Source organism: Hipposideros armiger, unplaced genomic scaffold (genome assembly GCF_001890085.2).
Source record: "Hipposideros armiger isolate ML-2016 unplaced genomic scaffold, ASM189008v1 scaffold_19, whole genome shotgun sequence".
In the NCBI taxonomy this organism is placed as follows: Eukaryota; Metazoa; Chordata; class Mammalia; order Chiroptera; family Hipposideridae; genus Hipposideros; species Hipposideros armiger.
In genome coordinates, this window is record NW_017731369.1 from 7,845,957 (window position 1) to 7,866,881 (window position 20,925).

Consider the following 20,925-nt stretch of genomic DNA (forward strand, 5'->3'; position numbering starts at 1 on the left):
TTTCTTCACTTGAAATGAGGGTGTCGGTCTAAGATCATTGGGGCCTCATTAGTCATCAAGTTCTATGGTTTTACGAGGTAGTCTTCTATTCTTAACACACGCATGCATATGAATCAATTTTTCAAAATATGCAGAAATATTTATTTCCCCAGCAAGTATCTAAAAACATTTTAAATCATAAAGCTGGAATCCATTGGCTGCCGACAGCACTGTGAGCATGAAAGAGGAGAACCTCCCAGGTGGGTTCAAATTGCAAGACTTTCCTGGAGATTTTCTGTGGCTAGAAATACAACGGGGCTGATTTTTTTTCCCTTTAGGGGTGAGGACACTTCAGCCAATTGGCTTTGTAGTTTTGTGTCGTATTTTAATTTATGAGGGGCGGTAAAATAGGTTGCCGGTAATCCCGGAGGTGTAGCAATGGGAGGCAGGATTCGAACCCAGGTCGGATGCCAAAACTTGTGCCTTTCCACTTTATTTTTCAAAGTACACAAATGCAGGCAGAGGTAACCTTTGTGCCACTTCTGTCTGGTGCCCTGTATCCATGGTGGAAAGGGAGTTTGCAGCACCAGCCAGCCAGAGACCTCATGCCACCCAAATGCATCACTTAGTGACTGAGAGAGAGGTGAGCCTAAGAGGTGAGTCTGCCTGTTGTCTGACCAACTGTCCTCCAGGAGATGCCCTGGACACTGAGACACCAAGACTGGCAATATGCTCATTTACACAGAAGGTAGCCACGTGGCTGACCATGCACGTTAGTATCATTTTTTTTTTCCCAGAACCAAAATGCCAGAAGGCAGGAATGATGGATGTTTGATCTCAGCCAGAAACAAACTGAATTGCACACACACTGGGGGACAAAGTTGATAAGGCTGTGAGTTAAGTACCATACTGTCGCGTTCCCAGGACAGGGACCATTTCTGCCTTGTCCATCATTGTATTCTCAGCACTTAATCTAGGGCAGGTCTATTGGAGGCGACCCCAGTGGATGAATGAATGGGATCATTCAGCTCATTGATTGGTTCATTCAGCCAATCACTCAGTCAGTAAGCAGGTCTGTGTTATAGCAGAACTCAGCCTTTCCCATGGCCACTTGGGAATCTCCTGGGGTTTCTAGGGAATTACACAGAATGCTAGAATTATTTAATGATCTGGATTTGCAGCTTAGCTCTAACTTGCTGTGTGACCTTGAGCAAATTGCTCAGCCCCTCTGAGCGTCAGCCTCCCCACCTGTGAAATGAGGTGTGTTGGCAGGATAAACAGAGATAATGGCAGGGAAAGCACTTTGTATAGTGTTGTCAGACGAGGATGATGATAATAATGCTGGTGACTCCACGTTACATAACATTTCAGGCACTCAGCTGCTTCATCTATTAAAAAAACAAAGGAATTACAACCTAAATGGTTCTTGTGGTCCCTTCCAGTTCAAGCTTCTTAGAATTCTGTGTAGGCACATACATAAGGTCTCCAAAAAGGGTGATACCAACTGCATGAGAAATACATCTACCGCTAGCTGGATGTCTGCCAGATCCCCACCAAAAATAATGTTTAGAGAAATCACTCCCCACTGTTGCCAACAGCAGAAAGACAGGATCAGAGGCTGCTGGGATGGGAGGGAACTTGTGAACACCAAGCATTACTCTTCCCTCTGGCAGGTCAAGAGCTGCAGAGATTAGAAGACTTTTCCAAGGTCATCCTCTGAGCAGGACTGGAGCCTATAGACCATGGCTCCATGCTCTCTCTGACATCAAACTGCTCCCAGAATTCTTTACCAAAGCAGCCCCTCGCCAGTTGGACTCCTGCCTGTGGGCTTCCAGCAGACCCAGTAGCCCGTTTCAGTAACAGACTATAAATGGAAGTCCAGCCTTTGCAGCCCTGGGGCTCTCCTGCTGCAGGAAAGAATGTTCCTTTACAGTGGGGCCTCCAGAATATGTATCCCCTTTGTGCTGACATCTAGTCATTTGCACATGAACCAGAGACTTGCCAGACACCTGAGCTGGGGACAAGCAAACTCATAACAATACTCCCCAAAAGCGGCTGCCCCTCACGAGCTTTGTGATATGCAAATGTAAATAAGGAGATAAGCAAAACGTGAGCTTCTCAGAGAATAAGTGAGGAGGATGGAGGTCTGGGGTTGGCTGGCTTTCTAAGGTTGGTGGGCGGAAGATAAGCTTTAACAGTAGGCTGGGTTGGAGCGCCCCCCTGTGGCCAGTCAGTGGAGACAAACCCGGATCTACCATTCTGGCTCATGCAGCCTCAATCCTTTAAGTGTATTTCAGAAGACAAAAAAAGTACATCAAAAAGCACAATGTTTACATTCAAGAACGCCGGCAGGTATGGACTCCACAGAAGAATCTCACTGTAACAATGTCTCTCAAATGACGACAAAGACAGCTCACTAGCAAAGTCACTGTGTACGTATTTAAAAACCGGGAAACAGTGTTTTGTCGCCCTTTCTGGAGGTGGTCAGGAGCGGGTTCTGGATTCAGATGCTGGCACCATCTTTTCCAAACTGAGTGATCCAGTCACTGAAGTGCTCCTGGCCTCAGTTTCCCCATCTGTAAAATGGGGATGATCCCAGTGCCGACTCTGAGGGGTGGGCAAGGATTAAGTCACACCGGAAATACAAAGTTCTTAGCATGACGCCTAGCAATTTGGGAGCATTCAAAGAAGAAGGCCCAGCAACCACTGACATATCTCCAATATGGGATGAAATGGCTGATTAAGGAGAAGAGGCTCTCATTGATCAGCCTCTCGTGTGTCCAGGGTGCTGTGCAGGCAGCCACATCTGTCAGCTCACATAACTGTCAGCGCCTGGTAGACAGTTACTATGTGCTATAAATGCTACTACCTGACAAGTCAGCATTTATTGAGCACCTGCTATGTGCTGGGAATTGTACAAAGTACTTTTGTGTTCCCCCAGGGAACATATGATCTCCTTACAGTGACACTGCAGCAGGTACTATTAGCCCATTTTTGAGATGAGGAAACTGAGACTCAGAGGAATTAAGTCACCTGCCCCAGGTCACCCACTGACCCCAACCTGGGCTGTCTGACACTCCAGCCCCTCAACTTACATAGCAGGGTTCAAGCCAAACTCTGCAGTTTTTCTTGCCGGGAACTTTAGGAACCCAATTTAAGGTTGCAGCCCCAGAAAAAAGAAAAAAAAAGCACAAAAACTCAAAGTGAATTTTCATAATGACAACAGAGTGTCAAAGTAATTCCCTTTAATAAAACAATTTAAAAAGGCAAGCCCGGTCCATGAGAAGGGGATCTTTAGCTTGCCAGCCCCCAGCAGGGTCTGTCTACAGAGTGGGGGCCATGCATCACCCACCCCAGCGTTCTCCATGAGCAGGTGCATCGAGATGTAATTGAGAAGCTGTATCGGTGACTGCCAGACCCTCCAAATACCCCAAGGACAGATGACATTGGAGGCTGACTTGACTCTGCAATTTGCTGGCCCCAGAAACTATTGTCTCTGTTCTTACCATGGTGGCTGTTAATCGCCATCTATTTGTAGTTCCTGTGTTTCTACCAAGTATAAGCAGACTTTTTGGCAGGCACGGTTATTTTTATGCTTAAAATACACGTAAAAGATGTTTGAGATGTTCTAATTAGTCAAAACTGCAACTCACTCGACATCGCTGAAGGTCAGCCTGATCTTGGTGCCACTCTGAGATTTAACTGATGTTCCAAAGCCATAAAGTTCAAGGGCAATGAGTTTCTGTGTGTTCTCTGGATCAAGAAGAAGCTCTCTGGAACCCTCTCAAGGCAAATTGGAGCCGTAGCCAGCGGTCAGCATGCTGTCCGTGCTTGTGGGGCACAACCCCACCCCGGGACCCTGGAATGAGGGAATCCAGGTCGCTCTCTGGAAGTTCGACTCTAAGGTCATCACATATTGGCTCTGGTTTTAAAGCCAGGGAAACCTAAACTCAAAGATCATCGCATATTGGTTTTAGTTTTAGAGCTAGACAAACTTGCGCTCAAATCCTTGTTTCACGCAGTGCGGCTTTGCATGGGTTGTTTTATCTCTCTGCGTCTCAGGTTTGACATTTGTAGAAAGATAATGACACCTGCTTCATCAGACCATGGCAAAGATCAAATACAGTGATGTTTACTCACTGCTCCCCCAGCAGCACGCCCGGCACCAGCAGGATCTCAACTAGCGGTAGCACTTTCTCTTATTACTGTTTTTATTAAAATTATCATCATCACCATCATCGTCAAAGCCGAGATTTGCTGTCACCTGAAACAGCCACTTTTTCTCCCAAGATAGAACCTGCACGTAAAGACATTGAACATATCTCTTAAGGTATGTTTAATCTTAAGAGAGTGTCTGTTAGAAGGGGCTCAGCCAGCCATAGGGGCATAAAAGTGGAAAAATCATTCATTCATTCAACAAACATTCACTGGATTCCTACTATGTGCCACACCCTATGCTGAGTATTGGGGATCGAGAGAGTATGCTATAGATGCCATCTGCCCTCCTGGGGCTTGGAATCCATAGGGGCAAACAGACAGTGAGTGAGTAAAAACATAAGCGGTTATGAGTGTTGTGATAGGCACCGATAGGGTGCTTTGGGGGGACCTAAACTGGTGCAGGGCATCCCTGAGGAAGTGGTGTTTCAGCTAAGCCCTAAGAATAGATGGCTCTAAGCAGCCAGGGAAAAGAGGAAGAGAGGACTGGAGGGAGAGAGAGCAGGCCACCATGATGGCACAGGTAGAAGTTCCAAGTGGCTGGAGGGTAGGGTTTGTGCAGAGAGGGGTGAGAGATAGGCTGGAGGGGCAAAGGGGTAGGCGCTGGCAGTGGCCAAGTAGGGGAGCCTTCGCCAACACACTTTGAATATTCTGGTCTTCAAAGATGGACACATCTTGTAAGATTCGCCCCAGCCATCAACGGTTTAATTCCTCAACTCCCCTGGCCTGACTCCAGCCTCAGCGTGTAGAAAGGTGTGCAGGGCGAAACCATGCCGTGTGCGGACTGGGCGTTTTTCCCCGGCCGTCGTTTATCATGGTGGAGCAGTGTGGAATCCAAGCACACTGGGGTGCCTGGAGGCTGAGTGCCATTGCCCATTGATATTGTTTTCAAATGCAAGGCCAACGTTAAAAGTCCTGAAGAATGACATAGTCTCTGCGGTCGGCTCTCCGGAGGATGTTAGAAGAATCTATTAGGCATCTCATTCAGAAAGTCTTTCAATTAATCTTACAAGGCCTTTATCCTGGCTCCTTTCACATGTCTCCTCTTTCTGGCCCCTTTTCCATCGAGCCTCACTTAAGACCTCCCTCCCCTCCTCTCCCTAGGCAGTCTCTCCAGCCACACACAGGCCTCCATGTTCCTGCTTTTCCTCATCTTCAACCTCCTCCTCCTCCCCATATGCCGCACACAACCCACTGTCTCATTTGCCTTGCAAAACCCTTGGGAAGCGGAGTGGCCTGTTTTGCTCTGCATGACAGCCTTGCAGACATGGTTACTTGACCCCCATGCAGGACAGGACCATGGGAGGATGAGGGATCTATAGGGGATGTCTGCCTGGAGAAGGAGAGCGTGGCAACGCTTGCAGTCTCCATTCTCCATCCTGACTTAGTTTATCTTTCACTCTCCCTTTTCACATTTCCTAACTTGAGATCTTGTGAGCAAGGACTGCGTCTGGGAAGGCTCTGTGACTTAGCGCATTTCTATGCACAGTAAGTGCTTAGTAAATATTTGCAAGAACGTTTAATTCCTGGGTGGGTTTCGTGGAAGCAATGGCGAATGGCGTTCCTAGCAATGGAGAGAGGGAGAACAGGGTTGGAACCACACAGTGTTACAACGTGATGGGGAGTTTAGACGGTCCTCCCATTTCTAAATTGATTCCTGTTCAGTGGAACGTTTTGTCAGACAACGGCCCAGGACACTCAGAGGCGAGGCGTTGATGAATCACGGGAATGGTTGGGAGTCTGGCACCAGGCGGCAGCTCAGACTCACCCCACGTGGCTGGGAGCCCTCTTCAGCCTCACTGGCACTGCAGATACTGGGGAAGCTAGAGGAGATGGTGCCATCAGAGTGTGGGGTGGGGGCCCTGGGAACAATGCAAGGAAAGAGGAAAAAATGAGTGCAGGAAGGGGGAGAGGGAAGATGAGAGGGTGGGAGAACAGTGGGGGAGGAGGAAGAGACCATGGCGGGGTTGGGCCAATGACATTGGCCTGGGTTGGCCTGGTGTGGGCTGAGGGGGTAGGAATTGATGTGGACTCCTGGGCCCTTGTGGGCAGCACATTTTTCTACTTGGGGGTTATTATTCCCATGGATTGGGTGAGGAGACAGGCTCAGAGAACCACACTTCTACCCAGTCTCCAAATAACAACTCTGCTTCCCAGAAAACACCCACACCGAGGACCTGAGAGAAGAAACATAGATAAATAACTTTTATCTATGAGGTATGATCACAAAATACAGTGCATGTTTCAATAAAGAAAAAATTATTAAAATAAAATATTGCCATTAAGCCCACTCAAAATATTCCCCCTCGCTTCGAACATACTTATCCCATCGTTTTTGCCACTCTCTGTAGCAGTTCTGGAAGTCCCCTTTTGTGAGTGTCTTTAGTTGTGCTGTCATGGCTGTCTCGATGTCCTGAATTGATTCAAAATGTTTACCTTTCATGGTCATTTTGACTTTTGGGAAGAGCCAGAAGTCACACGGTGCCCGATCCGGTGAATAAGGTGGATGAAGACAAATGTTTTCATTTGATAGAAATTGCCGTACCAGAAGTGATATGTGACATGAAGCCTTTTCGTTGTGATCACAAAACATGGTGAATGCTGGCTGCTGCCGAGTGCCATCCAACAGAAAGGCAGGGATCTTCAATACAGGAAGTGGTGCTTTGAACCTTAGTAACAGTGTGTGACAAGTTTCAACTTGTTTGGTGGAGTCAGTCTGGTGTGAGCTATGGTTGAGAGAAGGTGTGTTTTAAAGTGTGCCATAAATCATCCTCCACCATGATAATGCTCTGTGTCACACATCGCTTCTGGTATATGGCAATTTCTGTCAAATAAAAACATTACGGTGTGTCCTCATCCACCTATTCACCGGATTTGGCATCATTCGACTTCTGGCTCTTCCCCAAAGTCAAAATGATTCAGGACATCGAAGCAACCATGACAGCACAACTAAAGACATTCACGAAAGAGGACTTCCAGAACTGCTTCAGAAGGTGGCAAGAACGATGGGCTAAGAATGTTCGAAGTGAGGGGGAGTATTTTGAGGGGGATTAGTGGCTATGTGTCTTTAACTGTAATAATTTTTTTTAATTTAAACATTCACCATATTGTTTGATCACACCTCATATATCTTGATTCCTTAACGAACATGGAAAACATATGGTTTTAGGAACCAGATTGTCAATTTCTAAATTTGCAGTGAAAAATAGCTGCCCCCGTATAAAAGTGTGATAATCACGCTCTTTCATCCCAGGCAAGGTATCATCTTCAGACCATGGAGCCACTGTCCCCTTCCTGACTGTGGGCATAGGATTCCCTTCTGGGAACCCCCTCTGCCCCTGTACAGAATCTTAGAAGCACCAATTCACGACTCACTGCAGGCACCTTGCCTAACCCAGCCAGTGGAAGGGTTCCCTGGGACTTGGGTCCTGCATGGAGAGAACAACAAAGCAGCTCTTGCTGCCACATTCCTGACCCATCTCCAGGCCCAATCTCTGGCTTGCCTTTTTGGGGGAGCCCCAGATTTTTCCAGGCAGCTTCTTTTTGGCTTATGTGGCCTCAGTCAGCTTCTCTGCCTGGCATCTGAAGAGCCCCAAATGATGGAAGCGAAGTCTGCAAACTTGAAAATGACTGGTCTGCCCGTCATGCATTCACTCCAGGATGAAACATATATTGCACATTGAGCTCCTACTATGTGCGTCAGCTGCTAATTCTACAATGGCGAATGCTGCTCGCAGACGGCGGCTCTCAGGAACCGTGCCCAGCTGGGATCTCTTGGCAGTGGGAACAGTGATCAATTGTCATGTAGAGGACACAAGGCTGTTGTTATTGGCCCACTTTACAAATGACTTAGAATTCACTTTGACATTGGGAGAAGTGTTAGGAGCAGACCTTGGCTTCAGAGCCCGATGCCTCAATTGTGAGGGAATGGCCCTTCAGGAAGGCTGCTTGCCAGTCACCTTGGGGGCTTCCAGGCTTCGAGTTTCTATTTGTCCTCCTTCAGCCAACTGACTGGGTCACAGAGCACATGGAGTTCTCCATAGTCCAAGGAAGCCAGACGCAGCCTGCTCCAGCAGCTGCTTCTCCGCCTTCTCTGTATTTCCTCTAATGGAAAACATTAGAAGAGCACATAGCCAGAGCCTTGCTTTGATCATTTTATTTTGAAGGAACCACCACAGTAGGTGAAGCTATCTATCATTGGCAGAATACTTAATTCTCCTGGCACAGTTCTAAGTGCTTCACAAGGGCCCTTTTCTCATCTTCCTTTCACCTGCCAGCCAGCGTCTGGTCTTAAGTTTATAGAGGAGGGGACTGAGGGTCAGAGAGGTTAGGTCACATGTCCTTGCCACCCGGCTGGTAAGCAGAGGCACTCAGCCTCCTACCCTGTTCCTTTGGCCCCACAGCCCTCACCACCATGCTGTCCAACCCCCACCCTTGAGAAATAAGATAAGTTGCTACTTGGGGGCTGGAGGGGCAGCCCAGGACCCTGTCCCCCCCAAATAAGGGTCTGGCATGCAAGACAGAGGTGTTTTGCCATCTACTGGTCTACTCATCAGCTAAGTGGATGGGATGGGGGGACTACAGGGCATCTTAGCGCCCTGGGGTCAGGCCAGGCCCTACGCTGTCAGCAAGCCCAAAATGCATCAACTTTGTTCTGTGGCTGGCAGGGCGGGAGTGGGATTCGGAGACATCCCTGAGTTGGAATGTTGTATCTAGGTATCCTCTTCTGATAAATGGGAATATTTACCTACCTCTTGGGGTTTTTTGTGAGAATTACATGCCTTGAAAACCGTACTCCAATTAGCGAATTGGTGTGTCACATACGAGCACTAGCAGCAGTAATGGCTATTACTCCCAGCAGTAATTCAGGATCTGTTCACAGAACACAGGGAGTCTTCTTAAGAAGCAGTGAGATCTACCTGTGAACCTTGATCTTTGATGCATTTTCTGCACTAATATGCCCATCAGATGGAAACGGTGCTGTCATTCCTTACGAAAAGGATCAGTGCGCTGGGCCGGGACAAGGGGTCTTCCTTCACCTGTGAAGTGGTTTACAGGGTTTGACAGCTGGGGGCCATTTAGAGCCTGGCACTGCTTTCCTTCATTGCCTCTGCCCGCCCTCCCTATAAAAAGCCCTTCCTTGGTCCGACAGCCCTTTCTTTCTTGGCCACAGCACCACTCACATTCCTTGGAAAGAGCAGCTGCCTCCACCTCTGTTATTCATCCTCGCTGGCCAGTGTTAATCTCCAAGCGCTTGTATCCCTCACCCTTTGGAAAAACTGCTGGAACCTTCCACGTGTTCAGAAAATGTCCTCAGCCTCCTGGTAACGCTTTGCTTTGAGTTTCTGGCTCCCGCCTGTTGGTGTTACCCAATCTACGTGATCACATTTTATGCAGAATTCCTTCTACCCCATGCGTCGGCCGCACTCACTTCCTTTCTTGCTCATGAGGCATTTCCTTTCCATCCATCCAGGATTTTTATTATTATTTTTTAATTATGGGAGAGTCTCATTATTCTGCTTCTTGCTGCAAAAAAATTTTTTTTGTACTTTCCATATTTCAGCTGTGTTTTCCATTTCCTTTGCTCCCGGAGACACCCAATTTCCAATAGAGGTGAATGAAGAAGACAGAAAATCTGAAACAGGAGGACCAGAGGCTGGAAAACGAGTTGTAGAGATGGGGGAGGGTATGGGAGCCTGGGAAACTGAGCAGGAGAGGAAGAAGTAGGAAACTGGGTTTGGGGGGAAATAACAAATAAAGTAAAACCAGATTGGCCTATGTGGACGTGAGCCACAAGAGGAATTATCCAACTAATTTATGTGGCCGGGGAGAGACACCAGATAATTCTTTTGGTTTGTGGAAGGGTGGGGTGAGCCGCTTTGAACTAGATTGAGAAGGTAGTGGAGAAGCCCAACAGTGGGGGTCAGGACTGGGTCAATGCAGAGGCCTGGCTGCAACAATGGGCATAAAAGCCTTGGAGTTTGAAAGCGATGAGAATCAGGGGGCCAAGATCAGTTCAGGGTCAACAGCAATGACATCAGGCCCAGTGGAGACAGCACTGAGTGTGCCTCTCCGGCCTGACCCTACTTCTGGGAATAGCACCCTGTGGTCCCCCGCTATTGGCCTCACCTTGCTCCAGGGCAGCTCACCCTCAGGGTCACTGTGACTAGCTCACCCAAGATGAGTGACCGAAGCTGGGCGATAGGAACCAGCCCTGGGGCTGATGCTGCCGTTGCTGGGATAGAGGCAGTGTCCCTTTGTGCCACTCTATTGAGAGAGTGAGCCGGGGCTGCAGGCCACCATCTTTTCCCCACTCGGGAGTCCCCACCTGGAACAAACCCACCAGGGGAAGACAGAGCCGACAGGGGGAGGATTTAGACGCTGGTACACCCTGGACTTTTCAGACCTGAGCCAAGAAGTTCTCCTCTTCTTTGCTTAAGCCAGTTTGAGTTGAGTTTCTGTCACATGCAACACAAAGGAAGTCTTAACCAATACAGTGAATGCCTTACTTGGAGAGCAAAAAATGAGATCAGAGGCAGCAGGGGTTGAAGAAAAGAGAGCACAGGACAGTGATGTGTGAGGCCTCTTCCCAACTCATGATCGGCAACTTTGCATTGGGAGCCTGAAATCGACCATGTGGGAGTATTTATACCATGGGAAGTGGCAAACACTACAAATCATAGCTTCTTGCCGTCCCTACCCCGCCTCACACCCAGAAGGCCAGCTGCTAAACATTTACTAGCACTCCCATAGCCATATACTCAGAAAGGCCAGGCTTATGGGTGTCCAGCTTCCTGAAAGATGAGTCTGAGAGTCTTAAAGTATCATGGCTCTGACCGCCAATCTCTGTGGGCCACGTGAAACATCATAGCCAACGTTCCCCTTCACCGTGGGCAGCACAGACCCAGCCTACGGCTGAATTCCATTTGAACAAAGATTGAAAAGACTGAAACTGGCAATTCTCCAGCTGCTCCTCTTCTATTTCTTCTCTCTTAATCACTTTTTATTTGTCTACTTGTATTAGGACTCTTGGAAACAAGTGACTGAAACTTAAACTGACTGAAGCAAAAAAGAGATTGATCAGTCTCTCAGGGGCTACTTTGGCTTCAGGCATACCTGCAATGGCCTTGGGCCTCAATTTTTTCCCACTTCTTGGCTTTGTTCTCCTCTATGGACCCTCAGGACCAGGCGTGCAGGTGACCCCAGTATGCAGGCAGAAAGAGAGGTTCTCTTTGAACATTTCCAAGAAAAACTCTTTGGCTCTGGTTGGCCTGTCTTGAGTCACAGGCCTACCTCTGGACCAATCACTGAAGCCAGTGAAAGGGTTGTTCTGACCGGCCACACCCACTTTTATGATTTAAGGTTTGGGTAAATTTCAAGAGGTTGACATTCTTGACTAAGGAGGCCTTGACGTGTGATTCGTGAGATAGCTGACACCTGCGATAGTCTAGTTTCCTAGCCTAAACTCCCATAAGGCACAGGGACAACTAGATTCTAATGCACAGCACACATGCTGTAAGACACCCAAATAAAACTAATATACACAATTGAGCCCTTGAAGCATCAGAGACATCCCTGCTCCACCTATCAGGAGGGTCTGGACATAGATGTCTTCTTGCTGGTGGGTGAGGGATGGGTGCCCCAGACAACTCACTGTTCACTGGCCCTCCCATTGGTGTGCACACGCTGGACACAGGCTTGGCTGGGCTTGAGCCAGGAACCCGCCTGGCCCCTGAGCAGGCTGCTGGCTCTTCTGGGGACCTGACATGAGCTTGACCACATTCAACCCATGTACCAGTGCTTTCCTTTGTTACGTTTTGGTTAACACCTCTGGCCTCGTGCCTGAACCCTGTGGGTGTTGGTTGCAGATTCCTTCCGTAGAGCATTCATGCTCCTAAAATTCCCTTCTTTGGAGAGTGGAGAATCTCATTGTGAGGGCTCTGTGACCTCTGGCTGTGAATCTCTCTGAGCCTCATTTTTCTCACCGGTCAAATGGGGAATAATATGCGTCTCACACAGTTGTTACAAGGAATACTCGAGTTTGTTGGAGAGAAGCCCTTGACAAAGGGCCAGTAAGTGATTGATGAGGGCTTTAGAATCAGTCAGAAATGGGCTTAAACCTGACCCCTCTACTCCCCTGCCACTTGACCTTGAATGAATGAGTTACTCCCGCTCTGAACCTTCGTTTCTCCTTGCATAGAATGAGGATCCCAATACTTTCCACAGCGGTGTCTCTGTTTTGTGTGTGCTGTTATTCATCAGATGGTGGTGCTTTTTAAAGAGGGTGTTTGCTTGTCTGTCCAGCACACCTCCCGCCTTCTAGAAACAGCACTGCAATTTCCCCTAGGACCACTAGATCCCTGAAAGTATGGTCTTGGTGAGGATATGGGTCAGGGTATCTGGTGCCCCACTGACCGAGGACTAAGTGGATGTCAAGCTCAGCCACCCAGACCCTTTCCCCTGGGAATCTGAATTAATTTGTCAAATGTATCTTAACAATACTCATACAAAAGCCCAAAGCAACCTTCAAAGTTTTTTTTTTATTTTATGGCTTAAAGGAAAATAAATCTGTTATATAGATATCAGGAAGACCCATAACTATCCACAAAAATTATATAGAAGGAATATGAGTTATGTAATAATAGCTCATCTACAGCCATATCTGTTTTTCTGAAAATTATTGGTATATTCACAAAACTATTAACCAAGCCGTTAAAAGTTCAGGAACTATTATCCTTTATTCGGTCTTTTAAAGTTGCTGCCTAAAATGTTTAAAAGTAATACAAACCATATTAAACCTGAAAAACCAATTTCAGTTGCTCCTTGGGAATTTGAACTTGGAGCAGACCACCAAGGGCAGACAAAAAGTTGGCGTGCTCAGTAAATAAATGCATAACCCCTGCTCCCTGGAGCCCTGAGCTGGTCTGGTTCCTGTGCTTTCCAAGATATGGATGTCCAACTTTCCCTTGCTTTTCTTTGAGCTAGGCTTAACCTTCCAAGAAGTTCCTCTTTGCTTATGTTGGCCAGAGTTGAGGTTCCTGTCCCTTGCATTTGAGGAGTCCTACATGAGAAGCATCCCTGAGTGTTACTGCGAAGATTGACCAAGAACCACGACCAGCTCCAGGCACATAGGCAGCTGCTCAGCAAATGCAAGCTCCTTCTCACCTGTGAGATGAGGACAGAGACCTGGAAAGGCTGAGCGTGGTGTGCATGGAGCACAGGGCCTGCACAGGGAAAAAGGGCTCTCTGCCCTCTGCTGCAGCCATCCAGTCATCCAGGTGAGGCAGGTGAGGCAGGTGAGGCTGGGCCTCGCTTACCACCCAGTCTCTCTCCCTAGGCTTCAAGGAGGCCAGCACACACAGTTTGGAGTGCTCTTGTGGAGTTTACCTCCAGGCCAGGGCAACAGGTAAGTGAACAAGATAACTGGGCATGTAGAAGGAGATAGATCGAGGACTGGCCAAGAAAGGCTAAGGTTTATTGCAGCAAGAGGATACAAGCAAAATCAGCCAAGGGAAAAGGTACACACGGCGATGTCTGGAGGGGACCAGGTGCCAGCTTCCAGTGTCCTCTCTCTGGTGGACTCACAGGGACGTACTGACTCCCGCAGCCATGAGTTGTTGACAACACGTGTGAAGTGGTGTCCACCAGGGACACCCATAGGAGACTTGGTGCCCAAGGTTTTCACTGGGGGGATGGGGGTGGGGGGAGGTCACATGGGTACCCTCTGTCCTGTATGTAGGAACATCCCCAAGTCCCAGAAAGAAAACAGATGGTCAGCATTAACAAGCCTTATGATGATACCAAAAGGGACTGAAAAAACACCAGCTGGAACGGAGCAGCCAACCCTGACAAATAGCATAGAAAGAAACACCCCCACCCTGATGGAGCAGCCACCCCAAACTCCTGAGCACCCTGGGGAGGATTTAATGAGCTGGTTCATGTAACGCCCTTCCAGAGCACTGGGACCCAGTGAGGGGTTGGTGGCTTCTGGGGCCTCCCTCCTGCCTCCCTGCCCATCTTCCCACAGTAGCTGGGCATCCATATAAAACATCAGCCAGGTCGGTGTGTACTGGTGGCCTACGTCACTCTGAGTAGGAACCAGCGAGGTGATCAGGCTTTAGATGCCTCGCCTCACTGTAGGCACAATTTCCTTCCTCCTCTCCTTTCAGGCCTCACCACCACTACGCCTCTCTCCTCTGCCTTCCTCTGTGTTTCTCCTCTCATGTGCAATGTATTTGCATTTTTCTTAGCTTAGTGTTGCTTCCTCCCCAGTCCCTGAAATGTAAGCCATGAGGGAAGAGTCTTTGTTCGTGGTTTTGTCCCTAGTTAAACTGTGTGAATGTGGGTGATTGGCATTGCAATCTTTAAAATGAGCATCACCCCCCTGAGAGCCCCACTGAGAACCTTGACGAATTTTTCCTGTTCCTGCCTCTGCAATGCTGTTCCTTGTCCTCAAACTTTGTATGGAAGCAAAGCTCTTGTCTCTTCTGCTAAACCCATGACCCCACTCTTAGGGTGTGACAGGAGAAGAGAAAGGCTTCAAACCCCAAGTCGGGCTCACCTGACCCTTCGGTGGCATCGTCAAATTCCACCTGGAAGAGGTAACCGGTGTTCCAGACGTAGAGGCAGGTCGCCGCATCATAGGAGACCCGGAGAGGCTGCAGTTGGGGGTCATAGACGCTGTCCCTCCAGCGAATGTTGATGGGGGATTGCCGGGTGCCCCCTGGCACAGAGGTCGGGCCCTTCCAGAGGGGGTGCACTGTGGGCAGGGAGAAGGGAGAGAAGGAGACTCTGATGATGGATGGACCTTACTTGAGTCTCACAGGCAGAAGGCAGAGATCCCAGAAGAGCCAGCCCAGCATAAAGCCTGGGGGACAGCAGATGGTCAGCTGTGTACCTGTGCAGGGACCCCACTCCATGCCCTCTCTGGATCACTCCCAGACACCAATTTTTCTGCAGTACATTGGTTCGTGGCCATTGTCACAGTGCTGTCCCAGGAAGTCCACGCCCTGTGGTTCCAGCCCAGCCCCGGGGAAGCAGGTGGGTGAGGGCCGTTGGTGGGGAGGAAGGCAGAGCGCAGAGTGGTTCAGAACCTCTTCCCATCACATCACACCCGCCTGGACAGTAGGGCTAAAACTTCAGTCTCCCACAAGGAGGAAGTGAAAGTACTCCAACAGCAAGAAAATAAAGCAGAATGACTCCCCCATCCCTCTTTCTCCAGGTTCCTGCTGTTCTGGGCTGCCACCCAGACCTGGCAGGGGTTTCTCTGTTCTTTGTGGACCCTTGAGGGGTTTCTAACCTAACCCTAACTCTAACCCTAGCCCTAACCCTAACCCTCTCCCCCCCACACACACCGTTCTGACAACGACCACCCAAGGCCTGAAATTCCACCATTAGATTCTTGTGTCTGCTTTCCCTATAAAAGTGGACATGTTGCTGAAGGTAATTCTCTATATATAAATTTTTTAAAAAATTATTTACATGTAGATTTGAGAGCAAGCTAGGGATGGGCACAGAGTCGGGACCTGGAGGGCAGCACAGTGAAGAGGTGCCACTTTCCACATACAGGACATGACCATGTGGGTTCTTCATGGGCAAGAAACATCCAAGCATCTGAAAGACCCAGTGCTCAGGAATCCCAGAAGTGGAGGCTGCGATGGCAGAGTGGGGCCTTGGCAGTCATCCTACGTGATTCCTGGGATACAGCCTGGCAGGTAATGTAAATGAGGCAGCTGACTCTCACCCTGGTGCTGGGAGGCAGTAGGGAGAGGTGGAGACTGTGGCAGTCTGGAGGGCATGGCAGCATCTGTTGCCAGATCTTTAGATTTTTCAAGAGGGGATAAAAATGCAGATTTTCCTACGATGTTTCCCCATTTAAGTGTTGATGATTAATCTTGTGTTAAAGTTTTCAACATTATATAGGGGGAAAGACACATTTGTGGCCAAATAACCCAGCTCTCCCAGTTCCTGTTCCCTACCTGAGTTATCGGGCAGGTTCTTTAACCTTCTCCCTGTCTCCCACCCCACACTCTCAGGCTCAGTTTCCTCATCCATAAGCACAAGAATAATCGTGGATGATAACAGCAGGTTGGCTGAAATTAGATGAGATAGCTTGTGGAATCCATGTTAGCTCCAGCTCCTGCCTTACAGCCAGCAGACACCTTTCCTCCTGCAGAGACCCCCGTCCAATGCCCTAAAGCACCCCTCGCTCCTGCTACCTTCTCGTGGTCATGATGGATAGTGGATGACAACAGACTCAGAGCTGGATAATTGGCCTGGACCTTTGTCTTCATGTCCTTTGTCCCAGCCTCCCTCTTTAATTCAGCGCTGTCCCAGCCTTCCATCATCTGTTCCCTCTCCAAGGCCCTCTGAGCCACAACCACGATTGTGTCTGATGGGAAGCGACACTTCACAAACAGTGCAGCCCTCACAAACCACCCTCGCGTCGATCCTTGTGGGGAAACAAGGATTCAACAAGGCTGCACAACCCTGAACATTGATGGAACATGGGAGCAGCTGAGTTCCACAGAGGCAGCCCTCCTCTAACCGGGGACTCAGCTGGCCCCCCCCACCCCAACACAGAGATGTAAGGTGCAGAAGACTGTGAGTTTTTAGGTTGCATTTGTGGAACTGCATGAAGGGGCCACTGACCATGAAACGTGTGCATGGAACACCATCCTTGCCACAGAGTAAAATGGTGTTGCCGATCGCAGCCTGCAAAGAGGGGACACTGCTTGAATCCTGAATTGGTTTCCAATGTTTGCTTGAGTCGGCCATGTATCTCCAGGCCGAAGCTGGTGTCAGCAAAGTAAGTCTTGCCATAACTAAAGCAGCTCTCTGACGGGAAGTAATAAAGGTAAAGAATTATCCTCTTTTCCCATCATTCCACAAATATTCATAGTTCTCCTCCTGTGGGTCCAGCACCGGCCCAAGTGCAGGGAAGAATGAGAGACACGTTGAACAGAGCGGGACACGCCCCCAGCTCGGAGCTCAGCCCACCCAGCCGGTGTGAGGCAAACCCAAGAATCCCTGCAGACACATGAGCAAGGTACCTATTAAAGTGTACATGCATCGGTGTGCTGGTGAAAGTTTAATCACTGGCTCTGCCAGGGAATAAGAAGACCTGATGTGTAGTGTTTGCCAATTATCATGGTGTCGCCGATTTTAAGCTACCAACGTGGACATCACCGATGACAGACGTAAGAAGAGATATGCACCGGGCCGGCCGAGTGGCGTGATGGTTAAGAACTCGCTTGGGATGCCAGAGGGCCCTGGTTTGGATCCCACATATGAGGGCCAGTGACACTGCCCTCCACAGCTAAGATGCTGAACAACAGCTCAGCCTGGAGCTGGGCTGCCATGAGTCGCCGGCGACGGCATGGGCTGCAGTCCCTGTGGCAGTGGATTGCCATGGGCTACCGTGTGTGGCCAGCAGCCAGCGTGAGCGGCCAGCAGCCGCAGTGAGCGGCCGTCCTGAAGCCGGCGACTGATCTGCCTCGCCAGAGAAGAGCGCAATGATGGTGCCAACTTGGGCCAGTGAAGCAACGTCCTCCACAACTAGACTGAAGAACAAAACGACAGCAACTTGTCTGTTCCCCTTCCCCCAATTCCCCAGCACTGTTCCCATCCCCCCAATTCCCCAATTAAAAAAAAATCTTTAAAAAAAAAAAAAAAAAGAAGAGATATGCACCATCAGTGAAAGGTAGCTTCCGCACATACTGAGATACGGCCGGGGAACCCTTAAATGAAATGGTCCCTGAAATTATTTCCAAACATTGTATAACTCTTTGATTTTTTCTCTCTGGGCCAAACCACCAGTTGATTCTCAATCATTTTTAGTAACCAACTTCCTTTTTTTCCCCCAAATGAAATATTCTGCCAAATCCCAATAAATAAAACACTGAAGGAGAGAAACGAATTCCTCAGGAAGTTATAGTCTTCCCTGTATGGCAGAATAAATCCCGTTTACTGTGGAACTGAAATAACAGTGCCCTAGGGTTCCCCTGCCAGCTGTGTGATGACTGCAGCATGCACTGATGGAGGCACTCGATACAAAGTTACTGTTACTCTGTCCTGCACAAGTGTGCAAAGATGTGGGAGAGTTATGGTTTGCAATAGTTAATAATTGGATGTCACCCACCAGGGTAATGGTTAAATACAGGAATATGCATACTTTGGCCCATGGTGATGATAACAATGCACGGAGAGTGCTTCTGAGGTGCCAGGTTCTGGTCTAAGCCTTTCCACGTAACACCTCATTTCATGTTTCCAAGTGCGCTGTGTGATAAGTACTCTTATTATTACCCACCTTTTGCAGGTGAGGAAACTGAGCCCCACAGAAGTTAATAAGCTTGCCAAGGGTCACACATCCACACAGTGGTGGGGCCAGGATTCCATCGAGGTGGTCGGATGCACTTTATGGTCGTACGACATAGGGTCAGGTACTGAGACACAATTGTGGAAATGTCCACAGTTAAGAAAACCAAGGTGCAGGTCAGCATAAAGGGAGGTACTTTTATTTTTTGACAAGTCTTGTGTGTGTGTGGATACATTTCTATGTGCATGAGGGAAAGTGTCAGAAGGCTGCACTGCAAACTAGTCACAGCAGTTGCCTCCCTGAGAATGGGTGTTGGGGGGCGGGGGGAGGGTCCTTCTATATGAACATATGCACTGCTGTATGGTTTGAAATTTACAGGTAGGTCTAGGGTGGGGCCTGAGGTTCTGCATTTTATAGCAAGCTCCCAGGTGGTGCTGCTGCTGGTCTGGGGACCCTACTCTGAGTGTGGGGTAACTGAAAGGACCAGGGTTAGGGTTTGGGGCAAGCTTTTCATCCCATCTCCTTCTGGGTAAGGGGTTTGATGTGGATCCCGGTGACTTTGGTTTCTGTCTCCATGCCATGTCCTGGAGGACTCCCTGGGTTCCTGCTCTGTAAGACCTATAGGAACCCCTGAAGTCTTCTTGGAGCTGAAGCCCAAGCTCACCCCGAGAGGTGTGGTCCAGCACACCCTAGGCTGCCTGCTCTCACCTTCGCAGGCCTGAGTTCTGGCCTACCAGGAACCCAAGTGGAGCTGCAGTGCTTCTGTAAATTGCCCTGTGGTTTTGAGACAAGAGAGTTGGGCATCGTCCTCAGGTGTGGACCAACAGATGAACTGGAAGGAGCTATGATGCTCACCGAGAGCCTGGTGTGTTCCAAGCTTCCCACTCACATCGTTTCATCTTTACGCTGCCCCATGTAACACTCAGTTTTAGAGATGAGAAAACTGAGGTTCAGGGAGGTGAAGCAACCCGCCCAGCTCTCACCATGGACACGTGTGCTTTGTGCCCACCCCGCCGGAGCAACTGGCTCTGAAGCCCCTGCTCTCTCAACTACCCCAACTTTGGAAATTGTGAAATAGTTACATCAGAAGCCAACTTTTCAGCCTTCAACGTGGGCCTTTTATTTGACAGGAAGAATCTGAGACCCAGAAAGAGGGAATGATGATTCCAAGTTCAAAGAGCATTAACTGCGCCAACGTCAGGGTGAGGCTGACACGGGGCAGTCTCACGACAGGGCTGCTTGGATGGTTCTGTTTAGTGCATGTTTGCTGAGAACGTTTTCTGCTGGAGGGGTTCTGCAGCTCGAATGACAGGCTCCTTCCGTCTGTCAGGGCTGGATGCTGCATAATCACAGCTCTTCTTGCGGGGGAAGCGGCACTTGCTACCTGTCTTGTTCCAAGCCTCTTACCTTCCCCAACCACCGTGTAAATCTGAGGTTAAAGGACTTGCCCAAGGTCACCCATGGGAAAAGAGACAGAGTGGAAATGTGAACCCAAGCATTCTAGCTCCGGACTGTCTTCCATTTTGAAAGACACCATAACATTGGACAAACATCAAAATTGCATTTGGGGAAATTTGAGGATTTGAAGAAATCTAAGAAATTCTACTTACAAGCATTATTCCTATTTCTCTGTGCACAGGGAAGCTGAGAGCACGGTCGCTCTGGCCTTAGCAGATGACTTTGTAGAGTCCTCCACACCCGTTTGACCAAGACGGAGAAGCCTGAGGACTTCGGATGGTTCCTGCCCAACATCAAGGTCCTTAGCATCTTGGGTCTGTCTGTTCCCCTCGGAGCCCAATAGAGGGTGATTTTTCCTACTATGTGTCCTTACTTTGATTGGGACAGTCGTGGAGTGAATTGGACCCACCTCTTACTGTAAAAATTCACCCAAACCATGAACCTGATGGTTAAATTTCAACCATCCTAGCATCTAGGATGACACTTGGTTTGGCTTAGGGGTGGGTGTGCTGGGACAAGTGGCCTATGCAGTGGCCAGGCGCCTGGGGTCACTGGGCTTTGATCTGGTAAACAGCTGGGTGAGCCAGCCAGGGAGGCAGGCCTGCCGCGAGTCCCAGGGGGCAGGTGAAGGCACATAGGTGAGGGCAAAGTCCCTGTTCTTTGGTGTTGACCTCTAGTTTGAAGCCATGTGGCTCTATGGCCTCAGGTCACTGCAGATCAGGCACAAAGCCAGGCTGTGTATATGTATGTGGAACAATAGGTGTAAACGTGTGGGGATGGAAATCAGCCAAAGCTGTGGGGTGGGTGGGGCAAGTGAGCAGGTGACTTCTCTGCCTAGAGCACCTGAAAAAGCAGCCGGGACGGCCGAGTGGCGCGTTGGTTAAGAACTGGCTTGGGACGCCAGAGGGCCCCGGTTCGGATCCCACATATGAGGGCCGGTGACACTGCCCTCCACA

The 20,925-nt window shown here is 49.1% G+C and overlaps 1 protein-coding gene across 1 annotated transcript in view; it reads right to left on the bottom strand.

The window, feature by feature from the left end:
* The window catches only part of CA5A (carbonic anhydrase 5A), a 38,284-nt gene extending 18,075 nt beyond the window's left edge, over window positions 1–20,209 (bottom strand). The window contains exons 1-2 of the mRNA XM_019634697.1: window positions 20,122–20,209; window positions 14,756–14,953 (exon numbers count right to left, since the gene is read on the bottom strand). Coding sequence (XP_019490242.1) covers window positions 14,756–14,953; window positions 20,122–20,127 — 204 coding nt within the window. The 5' untranslated portion in view covers window positions 20,128–20,209. The remainder of the gene's footprint in view (window positions 1–14,755; window positions 14,954–20,121) is intronic.
* Window positions 20,210–20,925: the final 716 nt, after the last annotated feature.